This window comes from Mytilus edulis, chromosome 9, assembly GCF_963676685.1.
Source record: "Mytilus edulis chromosome 9, xbMytEdul2.2, whole genome shotgun sequence".
Classification (NCBI taxonomy): Eukaryota; Metazoa; Mollusca; class Bivalvia; order Mytilida; family Mytilidae; genus Mytilus; species Mytilus edulis.
Genome location: NC_092352.1, coordinates 33,295,455 through 33,310,486, shown reverse-complemented (window position 1 = coordinate 33,310,486; position 15,032 = coordinate 33,295,455). Strand labels below are relative to the sequence as shown.

Sequence of the window (15,032 nt, the reverse complement as noted above, 5' to 3'; positions counted from 1 at the left end):
TAACCAAGAAAACTAATCATTGACCAATGAACCATGAAAATGAGGTCAAGGTTAGATGATACCTGCCAGACAGATTGTACACTTTACAATCCTTCAATACGACAAATAAAGTTTACCTATTGTTTATAGATTAAGTTTAAGAAAGACCAAAACACAAAAACTTAACATTGAGCAATGAACCATGAAGGAGGTCAAGGTCACATAAAACATGTGAGGCTGACATGTACATCAAACATTATTTCAATTAACCACATATATAGTAGACCTATTGCATTCAGTATACGAAAACAAAGACCAAAACACAAAAACTTTCATGTAACTATGATCAACTATTACTGCTGAACCATGAAAATGAGGTCAAGGTCAAATGACACCTATCAGTTAGAAATGTGATTACCTTTCCATACACCAAATATAGTAGACCTATTGCTAATAGTACATACAATCTAGCTCTCTTTCATCTTGTAACAGTATTAAAACATTTGACTTTTCTAGTCTTTACACAAGTATTCCACATTCCAAACTAAAAGACAAATAGAAAGAGTTGGTATTGCTTTGCTTCATAAAAAAGAATGACCAACGTAGATACAAATATCTTGTCTTAGGGAGGGATAAATCCTACTTTGTAAAGGATCACTCTGATTCAAGCATAAAATTCTCTGAAACTGATATTATCAAGATGCTTGATTTCTTTATTGACAACATATTTGTGACGTTCGGAGGACGTGTTTTTTCAACAGACTGTCGGCATTCCAATGGGAACAAACTGTGCCCCTCTACTTGCCGACTCGTTTCTTTATTATTATGAAGCTGACTTCATGCAGGAACTTCTTAGGAAGAAAGACAAGAAGTTAGCAATATCCTTTAACTCTACTTTCTGCTATATAGATGATGTTCTTTCACTAAATAATTAAAAATTTGGTGACTATGTGGAACGCATCTATACCATCGAACTAGAGATAAAGGATACTACAGATACAGTTAAGTCGGCCTCATATCTTGACTTACATCAAGAGAGCCGTGGTGTAGTGGTTAGTGCATCAGACTACTTACACAAAGGTTCCAGGTTCGATTCCCGACTGGGATGAAAATTTCAGGAACTTAATTTTCGGCTCTCCCTTGACACCATTTGCGAGTATGGTCTCGAGGAAACGATGATAGTCTGTCGGAAGGGGACTATAAATGGCTGACCCGTGTTAAGAGAGAGACATATCTCTTGCACGTTAAAGACACCCTTGTAGATTTCGAAAAAGAGCAGGCTAATGCCGCTACAAGGCAGCACTCGCACCTGCAAAGTGGAAAGGGATTAATATAAGTTGCAAAACTTGTTTCCCAATCCACTATAGATAAATATGTTTAAACTAAACATCTGGAAATTGACAATGAGGGTCGGTTGAAAACAAAACTTTACGACAAAAGAGATGATTTCAGCTTTCCAATTGTGAACTTTCCATTTCTAAGTAGCAACATTCCATCAGCACCTGCATACGGGGTATATATCTCCCAATTGATACGATATTCCCGTGCTTGCATTTCCTATCATGATTTTCTTGATAAAGGGTTGCTGCTCACAAGGAAGCTATTAAACCAAGAGTTCCAACTGGTGAAGTTGAAATCATCCCTTCGTAAATTTTACGGATGCCATCACGAGTTGGTTGACCGTTATGGAATAACCGTTTCACAAATGATATCAGATATGTTCCTTACGTCGTAACTACAATCCCCTTCCCTTTCATGAATGTGACCTATCGAATACGACTATTTACCGGATTTAATTGTTATCACATAAGCAACGCGACGGGTGCCACATGTGGAGCAGGATCTGCTTACCCTTCCGGAGCACCTGAGTTCACCCCTAGTTTTTGGTGGGGTTCGTGTTGTTTATTTTTTAGTTTTCTATGTTGTGTCATGTGTACTATTGTTTGTCTCTTTGTCTTTTTCGTTTTTGGCCATGGCGTTGTCAGTTTGTTTTAGATTTATGAGTTTGACTGTCCCTTTGGTATCTTTCGTCCCTCTCTTATATAACCAGTGTAATTTTTCTAATAAAATGGTTGGTTCAAAATTTTTGTTATTTTTATATTTTTGTTAAAGGTTCAAAGTAAATACTTTGTCAAAATTTTATGAAAATTAAACGAGCCAAATTAATTTTAGTGAAAGTGTTGGGTACCACCTTAAAAAGTTAGCGAATGCCACAGCCGACGCCGAATCACTATCCCTATTTATGCCGAGCTTTCTGCAAAAGTTGCAGGATCGACAAAAAAATGAAGAAAGAAATTTCGATCCCTGAGCTCCCTTCCTCTATTATACTAGTAAGTCTTTAACAAAATATCCAGGTATAACATACATAACTCAGAAAAAAATGTTTAATATGCATGGTTGAAAAAAATAATTTGAAGTTGAATTGGATAGAAATATTAAAAATGTATGCATATTACTGTTAATTTGCATGTGTATTGTCAGTGAGCATTACGTCCATCTGGATTTGTTTCCCCCAGCAGTGCTTTCATCACATATGGTAATTGACGTTTTAAAATACAATCTTATAAACATAGACCTTTGATTCTGCTATGCCCATTAATATGATAAGAGCTTCGGTGAGTAATCGAGTTACGATTAATCTCACTATTCCTTTTCCTGCTCCTTTATATGTATCGAACCAAAAAGCTTGTATTAAATGTCTGATTTTTGTTTGCTTCAACGTAATAACGCACAGTGGACAATAATGCATTCATGTTGAGGACAGGACCAACATAACGATAAACTCAGTAAGTAGGTCTACAAAATAGGTTGACCAAGATGAAGTGAGGTATATTAAGACATCTTGTGAAATAGGAGGATAAGTTGTCCGGGGCAGAAAAGTTGCCTTTAAAGACCCTTCAAAATGGTGTTGCAATAGTTCTTTAACGCACAGATAACATGCCATTTTCCTTGCATCGGTTTAAAGTTCGGATTTTGGCCGAAAGTGGCTGTGTATTTATACATCCCTCTCACGTAAACGGATGCCGCTCTTGGTGGGTTAAACTGCTGAAGTATATAAGTGACAATTTTTCCAGATCATGTTTAAGTTTTTAACCCTTGGGATGTACATAATTAATCATCATATCTTTTTATATATTTTATTGAAGATCGATGAGAAATCAAGCAAGTAACATGGATTGACCAAACTTGACGTAGATGAATCAAAGAACTTATAAAGCACAGGTCTAGTTTACTAATTGAAAGGGGTTTTATATTTCAAAACTATATATTTAAATGAAACGGAAAATCAACTTCATACAAGAAAATTATTTTACCAATATGCATGGTTTCGGTTATTCCTAAAATCGGGAATAGGTGTGGTATATGTTAAAATACCTTAGACTGACTGTTGGTAGCACATTTCAAGCAAAATTTGACATACTGTATAAATTTCCTCCGACGCATATCAGTGTGTGTTAATTTTTTTACACTATTGGGTCCCCCTTTTCTGTGTATCGTTTATCGTTCATCCATTACTTAATTGTCTTATATAAACTTGTTTTCATAAAAAAAAAATGAACTTCAATTTGGATCAGTGGTGGGTATAAAATGCACAAAAAAGGACATATGTCATATCGTTGCATAGAAACAATCGGATTGACCGACATATTTCATATTTTAAATAAGGCTTTTGTTCATATGAGGGTTTTTATGCAATTAAGTTATAACTAATAGATGTTTATTGGCAAAACATAAACAATATATACATACATAGTTACAACAATACAAATAAATATTGTGTGAATAAGGTTGCATAGAGAACAACTAAGAAGTTAAGTTAAAGACATTCTTTGATCGGTAAGTTTTATTCACACTGTAAAAATTCGTTTTACTGATATAACAAAACATCAGTAAAAATGGATTCCAGAATAACACATCCTCCTACAAAGTATAGAAACCAGGTTTTCTCCGGGGGCAACTCTCCTTTTCGAATAAACAATATCTGCAAAAGAACAAATAAGCAATTTCAGAATAACCATTTGAATTATTAAAAATAGTCACTACTATTCAGAAGTAAATCAAGAGCGATTTCTAAAGAGTACAATATCCAGAAACTCCTACAAAACTGAAAATGATATTAGATGTTGCGTAAGGCTTGTGTTTCAATCGAGTATTTAGATTTTTTAAAAGATCTAACTTTTTATATTAACGTTTTCATCTAGAGAAAGAAAAAAAACGCTTAAAGATTTGGCCTATAGTACCAAGCTATAAAAAATGGTCTAAACTTGAATATGATGTTATCTATCGGATAATTCAAAAATATTCTATTAATTATACTAAATGATAAGTTGCAGTTCAAATTTGTATATATATTGTTTCGTTTGTTAATATGGTACATAGATTACTATAATTTCCAAGCTGGATGACATCAGATTTTACTTGGCGATTTTCAAGAACAAAACAATGGGCTTTGCTCATTGTTGAAGGCCATGCGGTGACCTATAGTTGTTAATGTATGTGTCATTTTGGTCTCTTGTGGACAGTTGTCTAATTTGCATTCATACCACATCTTCTTTTTAATAAATAGTGTTTTCAACTGAAAAACTACCATTAAAACATGAAAAGTATATGTTGATCATTGTCATTATGCTTAAATATAGGTAGATGTGGTATAAGTGTCAATGAGACAACTCTCCATCCAAGTAACAATTTATAAAAGTAAAGCATTATAGGTCAAGGTACGGCCTTCAACACGGAGCTTTGGATCACCAGAAACAGCAAGCTATAAAGGGACCCAAAAATTAGTTTCTTCTGTGACATATGCAACATCGGACTTTGACTTCTTTTAAACTGTGGGTTACTGTGAGTATTGTTGTGTGTTCGTTTTTTACACATTAATTGGCTAGATGTATAGGGTTGGGTTGAGATCTCACAAAACATGTTAACCCCACCTCACTTTTGTGCCTGTCCCAAGTCGGGAACCTCTAGCTTTTTTTTAGTCTCCTGGGTTTTTTTTTTTTTTTTATTATTTTGAGTGCCTTTGTATGTTTTGGGGTTTTCTTTTGCTTTTATCTCGCCGAACAAGTATACCTATTGTTGGCATTGGATTTTTTCCGCGCTTTAGTCGGTTGTTTTCTTTTTGACGTATTCCCTCTTTCAATTCTCAATTTTATTATTTAGGGCCAACTGAAGCCCACTTCCGGGTGCAGGATTTCTCGTAGCGTTGCTCTTTGGGCGGTTTGTTGTCTCTTTGACACATTTCCCGTTTCAGTTCTCTATTCTACAACTATAAGGTGTTAAACATTCTCACCAGAATTATTTCAATCACAACAAATCCAATAAGACTTATACCCAACATGAAATAGTTAGCACCATGTTTGATTCCCTGGTCCATACTTAGTCCTATATTTATCTGAAAAAGACAAATAGTATGACACTGTGCAATCTCATTAAAATCCGATGTTCATTAAATTGGACACTGTGGTGGCTAGCATGACAATCTTGTACACAAAATATTTCATGTTTCCTTAATGCATACGTTTATATATAATTTATCATATGTTTAGTAGTAAATACAGTAGTTTTGCATATGTGATAAATAGCCTGCTGTTTAATCCATATCGCGCAACTTTGATGCGCACCCTTTATCGCATACCCTTTATCACACCCCTACCCTTTATCACATACCCTTTATCACACCCCAACCCTTTATCATTCTCTATATAATACACACCGAGAAAATTAATATACATTCATCCCATTTTTTCCAACCAACTTGACTAATGTAGACTCTTTATTATTCGTTGGATACCAATTTTTTGGATTTCGTGGTTACAAGTGAACCACGAAATTAAATGTTTAACGAATGACAAATTCTATATAGGCTTGATGGCAGATATCTACAAAAACCACGAAATTATTTATCAACAAACATGCAAGTTTTCCTTAATTCTCGAAAATTGGTACCAACGAAAACAAAAATTACACCTTTAGGTAGTCAAGACTGATAATAAATTTTCTCCTTTTAAAAATGTATACTTCGCAGTTTTTATTCTTCTGATGAGCAGCACGTCTTGAAATGTTTACCACAAAAGTAGAAAAACATAACCGATTAGACTATTCGGTCAATGCTTGGTTTAAGTGGGAGAGGGATTTCATGAAAGAAATGTATGGGTTTATTTTTTAATTATCAATTGATTGAATCATTGTTGCTTCATTGCTTAACAAACACTGGCAATAATTCATACATGCTTATGTGGCAGTCGTAGTAATAAGAAATTACGAAATAAGACTACAGAAGAAAATGTTTATCATGACATATTTGTCATTATTCAAGTGAGACAAAATTTCTTGGATATGAATAAACACCCATCAAATTTTCTATAGACTTGTATGTAGACTTGGGCAAAACCACACAATAAAATATTTGGACACGAAAATATAATTCATCGTCAATACATGAAAATTGGTAACTACGAAAATAAATGATTCACAGAAGCAGGTGCACGTTTTTTTTGGTTGCAAAATTGGAAAAGTTCGGCATGTTTAAGCTAAATAAGGACTTAAGTAATTCCTTAGACGTTTGTTTTTTAAATATATATATATTTGTTTAAACAGTACTAACAAAAAAAACCAAAGGAAAATAATAAAGAGCGTACAAGGATTTGAAGACAAAATTTGAAGCGAGACACAGACAGATTCGAAATTCCAAATTTTGTAAGACCTAGAATAAGTAGAATATCTAACTGATGATGGAAAATAGCTTGCATAAGAAAAACAATTATGCCAAGACCATCTATGTGAAACTGAAGGGGAAGATAAATTACTCTTCACAATGAAATGTACTAAACTCCAAGAGTTATGAAATAAATTTCATTTCAGATAGTATATCTTCTTTAAATTACCTTTCAGAACTTGTAAATTTCCATCTCAGATTTCACATAATCGATTATGATGTCAGTAAATGTAGCATTAGCGAGATTGAGATGTTCAATAATATAACAATAAGGAGACGTGGTAAGTGCTGGCCTATGGTTGTAAATAAGACAACTATCCATCAAAGTTTGAGGATAATTTAAGGTAACCGTACAGCCTTCAACAATGAGAAAACCGCACACTATTTAATATCCCGACATAAAAAAATATATGAAACAACACAAATGAGAAACCTGACAGCCTAGTTTATAACAAAATAATTTACGAAAAACAAATGTGACAGATATGAACCAACTTCAGGCTTCGGACTAGGGACACAGCAAGTTAGTTTATTTAACTGCATACCATCTGAGACTAATAATTTTAAATGACAGTTCTTAAATTCTTCTTTATTAATGGTCAGCAATATTCTTATACTTACCCCAACCATTATGACTACCAATGAGACAAATAATATTTGTAGCCGTCGCTGAAAATAAAAAAAAGCAAGTCTTACAGTAAATGCACACATCAATAACACCCAGTTATTCAAAATAGTAAGCATATGTGTGTTGCAGATACGAAGTTTGCCGTTTTTAAAACAAAAGTGCATACGCTGAAATGTTTCACCTTCTTTACTAATCATTGATATTATGTTGATAGCCCTAAATATAAAGCTTAACTAAAACTAACACAAAAACTTAACATGATCCAGGAAAATGAGGTCAACGTCATATAAACCAAACAAGAAATCCATGCATGTACATCTTGCAATCATTCAATATACTAAATATAGTTGACCAATTGCTTATAGTTTCTAAGAAACAGACCTAACCAAGAAAACCAATCATTGACCAATGAACCATAAACACGAGGGCAAGGTCAGATGAACAATGACACGTAGGCAGCCATGTACAGCTTACAATTCTTCCATACAACAAATAGAGTAGACCTATTGCTCATAGATTTAAAAAAAAAAACCAGACTACAATACAAAAACTTAACACTGAGAATTGAACTATGAAGATAAAGCCAACGTCAGATGACACCTGCCAGCTAGACATGTACACCTTATAATCATTCCAGACACCAAATATAGTAGACCTATTGCATACAGTATAAGAAAAACAGATCAAAACATAAAACAAATAACGTTTTTTAAGTAGTCACTGAACCATGAAAATGAGGTCAATGTCAGGTGACACCTGTCAGTTGGACATGTTCACCTTACAGTTCTTCCATACACCCCATATACTAGACCTATTGATTATAGTATCTGAGATATGGACTTGACCATCAAAACTTAACCTGTAAAAAAGAAGATGTGGTATGATTGCCAATGAGACAACTGTCCACAAGAGACCAAAATGACACTGACATTAACAACTATAGGTCACCGTACGGCCATCAACAATGAGCAAATCCCATACCGCATAGTCAGCTATAAAAGGCCCCGATCACTGATCCATAAAATGAGGTCAAGGTCAAGTGAAAACTGGCTGACAGTATATGAGGACCTTGCGAGGTACGCACATATCAAATATAGTTATCCTATTTATTACTCATAGTAAGAGATAAATTAACATTACAAAAAATCTTAATTTTTTTTTCTTCAAGTAGTCACTGAACCATGAAAATGAGGTCAAGGACAGTGTACTGACATGTGACAGACCTAAACTTCGTAACATGAGGCATCTATAAACAATGTATGAAGCATCAAGGTCTTCGACCTTCTTAAATATAAAGCTTTAAAGAAGTTAGCTAACGCCGCCGCCGCCGGATCACTATCGCTATGTCGAGCTTTCTGCGAAAAAAAGTCGCAGGCTCGACAATTACACCCATAAGGGTCAAGCAATACAAACAAACAATAGAACATATTTTAAGGGAGAGTCCAATTTACAAATTTTACAATTTAATTTTATATTATATAGCTCGTACATTTTGTATTTTTTCATTAAGAAGTGTTGTCTACACATGTTTCGTTATACTTATCATTTATAATCACTTGTCCTATCACATGTAAGTGTCTTAATTTTCCTGACAATTGGGCCCTTAATTGGTTAAATAAAGAGGTCTAATGTCCAATGTCTGATAAATTATTGATAAACTGTTTTACGAAGCTTTACATTTGTCGAAATACTAAATGACTTTCTACTCAATGAATAGATTACCTTACTTGTATTATTTCGGAACTTTGTAGAGGCAGATTTGGGGAGCTCAGCCCTCCCCTCCCCCTTTTTGTGACAAAAATTTTGTTGCTCATTTAGTGAATATCTGAAGCATGACTTGAGCGGCCCCTCTCAAGCAGTCAGTGGGCCCCCACTAAATTAATGAAGATATCGGGATTTGTCACTGCTTTTGGTCTGCATTTGCTCTTCACGGCTTAGTACTTTATTTGGTCTTTATATTTTTTCATTCGAACGTCACCGGTGAGTATTTCGTAGACGAAACGAGCGTATTTTAAGATCATCGGTATTTCAGTCAAGCTAAATTAAAAAAAAAATCATATCGCAAAAGAAAATATAGTTAGTTTTGTAGGTTTTTCAGCCTCATCCAAGAGAAAAAAATGAGTATACTACGTTAAGTACACCATTTTTTTTGTTGGATACATTTTTTTATAACATGGTCATGATGATGGAAAGTTCATAAAAAATCAATAATGCAACTTTAAATAAGGAAGGAAGTAAATCTGAAGTGATGAACAACATTTTCAACTTATATCAATACAGATTTTATATTTATTTATGTACATCATTATATGATATCTTTACAAGTGTACAAGATAACATGATACTCCCATAATAAGGACAGAAAAAAATACTTACCGAATTGGGCGACAGATTATTGCCATAATACAGCGCATTTTCCTGAGGGTTCCCGGCAGTATCAGGAGATTTTGGCAAAATAGGAGATTTATCCGTCATTCTTGACACTTCCTATTTTGAGCACGTGTTTATGATTGTTTATGTTAAGATAAACAGTCACATGAAACAATATCTAAAATGTCGGATAAAGCTAATGTAGCTTCGTTAGATAACAACGCTATATATCATGAAGTTTCGCCAAATATTGTAAGTATTTTTTGTAGAAATCCAATTATATATACACTTTTTAAAAAGAAAAATGAGCACTATCAAAAATTAACGCCCACTAAGTTGTAGGTACTTAATCTTATCTGTCAAGTGAAACTTTTTGTTTGATAAACACAGTAAGTTGGGATATATGATATATCCCAATAAGAATAGTGTTTAAAATAAAATTAAAATGATTTTAGGGACTAACTTCAAATTATTAGTTACGCGAAACGTTTGCTTAAAGCAACTTCTCTTATTGGCAAAATATGCAGGGATCGATTCCAACTGGTTAATTGAATGTGTACATTTTCAACAGCAAAAATATCTTAATTGTCTCTACTCCTTTTCTTAAATGTTACATTGATACTGTTTGAATATACAAACTTGACTATAGAGGCCCCTTTGAGTATAAATTGTTAACCTAGCAAAAAATGGCATTTTTACTTTCACTTTTAAATTATCGCGATCAATTTTTTTTCTCAAATTTACCGTGACGATCAGTCCTCAAACTTTCCCATAGGCTGTCACCACAATCTCAAACAAAGACGTGATTTTTGTTATATATCAATTTGATTGTTTATCGATTTAGCTGGCTTACAGTTTCTCTATCATATATTGCTTCGAAACTTGCCCAGTGGTTATTTTTTTTATATAAAGATTTGTATAAACGTTCACGACAACGTCCGTCAAAAGATGGCCAAGCTCAAATGGCCGAATGAACCAGATGAGCTTAATAGAAATTGAAAAGGGTTTCTGGTGAATATTATTTGGTTAAAAATTTTTATTTGAAAAAGTTAAAGTATCGACGGAAGAAAAACAAAGCATGTGTTTTAGAACAGGCTACCACTACACAGGTTCTTATCTCTGTAAAAAATATACATCTTCATACGAGTACCCTTTCTTTATAATGTTAAGTTTAGGTGTATAGGTATGTTTTTTACAGAGACAAGTGCCTAAGGACCACTGTTAGAAATATCCATTCTCGGATTGTTGCATGTAATTTCTATTTCCAGATTTTGCTTCTCCGGTTCTTCAATTTCCTGACGTTTATAATGGCCGTGGTAAGTATGTCAAAGACAAGGTTAACACACAGTCGTCAAAATTATCTTCCCATTACGACATCTAATTTTTACAACCGTAAAAATGGAAGCCCGGCATTGTTGGGATGAAACCCCTGTCTTTAATGAATTGCTTCACTGTTGGCCTGGACATTTGAAAGGTTTGCCACTGGACATCAACCATACAGTAATCAATCAACCTAATACAATGTTTACGGATAAACTAAGAGTGAACACGTATTTCGTGTTATACAGCAATAAAAATACCCAAAGTCTTTAAGACATGAAAGTTGCATGATACTCAGTTCTGGTTCTGGCACTACAAACATTTCAAACTACGCATTTTTTTCAAAATACGTAATGGAATATGGGTAAACTCAATTTGCGACCGTAAAATCTATGTTTTACAAAGGCCAAGATGGAACTAATACAGTTACATTTTGAATATAAAAGTAAAATTTTAACATTCAAACTTCGATAGAAACTGTCTAATGACAAGAAAGTTGCAGCAGTCCACGTGAAACAAATTATAATACTTTAAAATAACGTTGGTATTGGTATATGAAGACTGAGTACTCGTAAAATATTCACTAATTTTATTCTTTTTTTACATGTACCATATGATAATAACTTATTGCTTTGTTTTATATCAAATATCCACTTTACGAATTATATTGTCAACTACTGGCGTTTTTAATGAATACAATTTGTGATTAAATCATAATCGTTTGTACAAAGGAATCAAGTAATTCGTTTTTCGGCCATTAAAATTGTTACAATAGTTATTGATCATGAACCACAAGGTGTGTGCCGCACAGTTTTATAAATTGACCATAAACCCACTTTTTCATGGTATGGTATCAATATTTCTGACTTGACACTACGTACTTTTTATTGCTTAATTCATTAGAATTTAATATGCAATGTTTCGGTTTTTTTCGGGAATAATCCCAGGTAAACCCTCATCAGAATTGCATGACTGAAATGAGTTTTGTTATTTATTCATTATCACTTGTTGGTTTCCCATAACGGAAGCTTATTTCACAACAAATCTCATTCTTTTACAGATCTCATTTATCCTGTGTATTGTGCAGGGAGATGGGAACGAGACATATTATTTATTAGCTTGTAATACTGTTAGTAAGTATATCATTCATCTTACACAGGCGTTTTATGAATAGACAGACCCCGGGGGCCCTGTTTTCTGTTTTATTTTTAAAGTAAATTTTTCTTATTTCCGTGAGAAAAAATTGAGGGGCATCGTATATAAAATAAATGTTTTTACAAAATCGTATAAATAATAGCAAGAACACAATAAACAAGAACATAGATACTGTTCACAACACTAAATAAGTTCTCAAACATCAAGTAAGATTTATTAATAAAATATTAAAAAACACTAAAAAATATAAGAAAGAGGGGTTCATTTCACAAACATCTGGGTCATCTTAGAGATAATTATTTCTTTAACGTTAGCAATGGCAATAAACTATCAAATAGAGATACCGCAAACACATCAACATTCAGAAGTGTCCTATCTTTTAGAAAACATTAATCTGAATACCGGTTACAAAGCTCAAGTAATTTTCTTTTTTAGTTATAGCACTATCCAACTTATTTATATATGGTATAAAAGGGGTGTGATTTAATGTGATTTCATATATCTTTATTTAAAAACTGTTTGAGTGGTTTGGTGGCAGTGTGTTCTCCTAGAGGGTGGACTATAGGGTCAAACCAAAGACTTGAAAATATTAAGTAAAACACACCATTTGGGAGTACACACATAGATGAAAGATCAGTCCGTTTTTTAGTGAACAATCACATTAAAAATCGGGCTCAGTTTTTCAGTCTAGTACAAAGCAAGACCAAAAACTATAAGGTTCATATTCAGATCTAATTTACATAATAGAAAAAAAGAGAGAAATTGGGTATCCATCTATGACACAAAATCAGTAAATATGTAGGAAGGAACAGCACTTTAATTGATGTTCTTCGTCTCAAAGTCCTAGTGAGTCACATGTTCTCATACTCATGTGTGTGTAATATTTGCCACATGATGTGAAACACAAGTCAGTAATTTTTGACAAAAGGAACTACTCAAATTTAGATTTGATCTGTTGTGATACACATTTTTTATTGCTTTTTTCAGTCAGCTGTCTTGTTGGAATTGTTGTGGTAAGTTAAATTTATCATTAAAAAAACAACAACAAAAAACAATTTTTTTTTAAAACCATTGAATGAGTTAATATGTTTGAATGGAAATCATTAAAACAATACTTGTAGCTGATTTGTGTTTTTGTATTCCAAAGTCATTAAAATGAGTCAGACAAATAGTCTTTCCTTTTTGTAACATCACTTTTCAGCACTAAATACAATTGGTAAAGAAAAAAATGAACAAGTCAAACATGGTCTCAAACATCATATATACTTTCTTTACAGAACTGGTGGTACAGAAGTGGAGATCTAGTATGTATACATAATAATGAACTATAATGGTTTTTCTTTTACAAATTGTGACATGGATAGAGAGTTGTCACATTGGCACTCATACCACATCTTCTTATATCTATATCTTAATTATAATAAGGAGAAGTGGCATGTATGGATTATATACAGCTTTAAAAATGTAGCTTATGCATACACCTTTCCAGATGTAAATTTGATATGCATCTTTAGAACTGTACTAAAGCAGCTTTGTTGGAAGCCTGACTTTAAACATAGTTTACATCCAATGTTTTCAAACATCAATAACATTCATTATTGAAAGCAATAGTATAATTTCATTGAAAAATAATACAACTTTTTTAAAATGATCTACAGAGCCATTCTATTTTTTAAAGAACTGCTTTCAACACCCTATATAATTTTGGAAAAGTATATTGATCTCTTCTGTAGAGCCAAGCAATATTTTGGTATTTTATGTCAGCTTCTTCTTTACATGTGCCAGTATATTTCTGACATCTTACAATACCTCTTCTTTTTACAGGGTCCAGAAAAGTTCTGGTACATCTTTATAGTAGGAGCAGTAATCATGTTCCAGTGTATTACAACAGATATTTTTGTGTTTCATGTTCTGAACGAGGATAGCAAGAATATAAATCCTCCTTCCAGTGTAAACAGAACAACAATTTTCCCAGCAATTTCTGTTAGACCTGCTTCAACTGTAAAAACTTTCATTGATTTTGTTGACATACATTGAATGCAATTATATGACTTTCTACAATATGTTTGGTGTTGTGTAATTTACTATTTATAGACTATCTTTTTATATTTTAAGCTGTCGTTTTCATTGGTATGATCAATAACATGACATGTATAAATTGAATGTAAACATCTATGCTTGTTAATGTATTCCCAATTAACATTGTGTTTTAAACACTCATAATACTTGCCACTGGACAATAAGCAGCAATCAATTAGTCAGTTAATCTATGCACTGCTCTTATTTCACTACTGTTAACTATTTATCAATAACAACAATATGTGATCAGAATAGAAGATCTCCATTTTTCAACAATTTTCCTTTTATATCATATCTTTTGAATGGTCAGATGAAACATTTTTTTAAATCCATAATTCTTTTATACACTTTCACTAAGGATTTCAGTCTTTTTAGGAATTTTAAAGGTTTTTTTCACCTATGGAATTTTAAAATTTGGTCAAACCTTAGTTGTAGATGTTTTTTTAATGGAAGGGATCGCAAACTTGCTGTGATAAATACACTAATGGATATGTCAATGAATTCCAATTAATATTTGTATATGTGCAAGAATAAAATGTAAAACAAGCCATAAAATTTGTTTTAGTGTATGATTTTTTTGTCAATTTTGAATCTTGTTAAAAAAGATTATTTATAGTATACATGTTGCATATATGTAAAATGTTTTGTTAAATAAATTCATGTGAAACATTCATCTTTGGTTTCTTCTACTACATGTCATTTCCTGTATCAAAAACATATCCATAGAAATATTTGGCTCAATATCTTTAATTGTTTTTACATAGGTGGTAATGGTAACGTTTTTTC

At 32.8% G+C, this 15,032-nt stretch overlaps 2 protein-coding genes across 2 annotated transcripts; one reads left to right on the top strand and one right to left on the bottom strand.

Annotated features, from left to right (window-relative positions):
• Positions 1 to 3,680: 3,680 nt before the first annotated feature.
• On the bottom strand, positions 3,681 to 9,840 carry LOC139488188 (uncharacterized). Its single transcript, XM_071273641.1, has 4 exons — positions 9,699 to 9,840; positions 7,316 to 7,363; positions 5,270 to 5,371; positions 3,681 to 3,961 (listed from the first exon to the last, which is right to left on the bottom strand). Exons 1-4 carry the CDS (start codon positions 9,795 to 9,797, stop codon positions 3,848 to 3,850), a joined length of 363 nt encoding a protein of 120 aa, XP_071129742.1. The 5' UTR covers positions 9,798 to 9,840; the 3' UTR covers positions 3,681 to 3,847.
• LOC139488186 (uncharacterized) lies at positions 9,820 to 14,919 on the top strand. Its single transcript, XM_071273639.1, has 6 exons — positions 9,820 to 9,944; positions 10,961 to 11,008; positions 12,073 to 12,145; positions 13,155 to 13,180; positions 13,445 to 13,471; positions 13,992 to 14,919. Exons 1-6 carry the CDS (start codon positions 9,876 to 9,878, stop codon positions 14,202 to 14,204), a joined length of 456 nt encoding a protein of 151 aa, XP_071129740.1. The 5' UTR covers positions 9,820 to 9,875; the 3' UTR covers positions 14,205 to 14,919.
• The last annotated feature ends 113 nt before the right edge of the window (positions 14,920 to 15,032 follow it).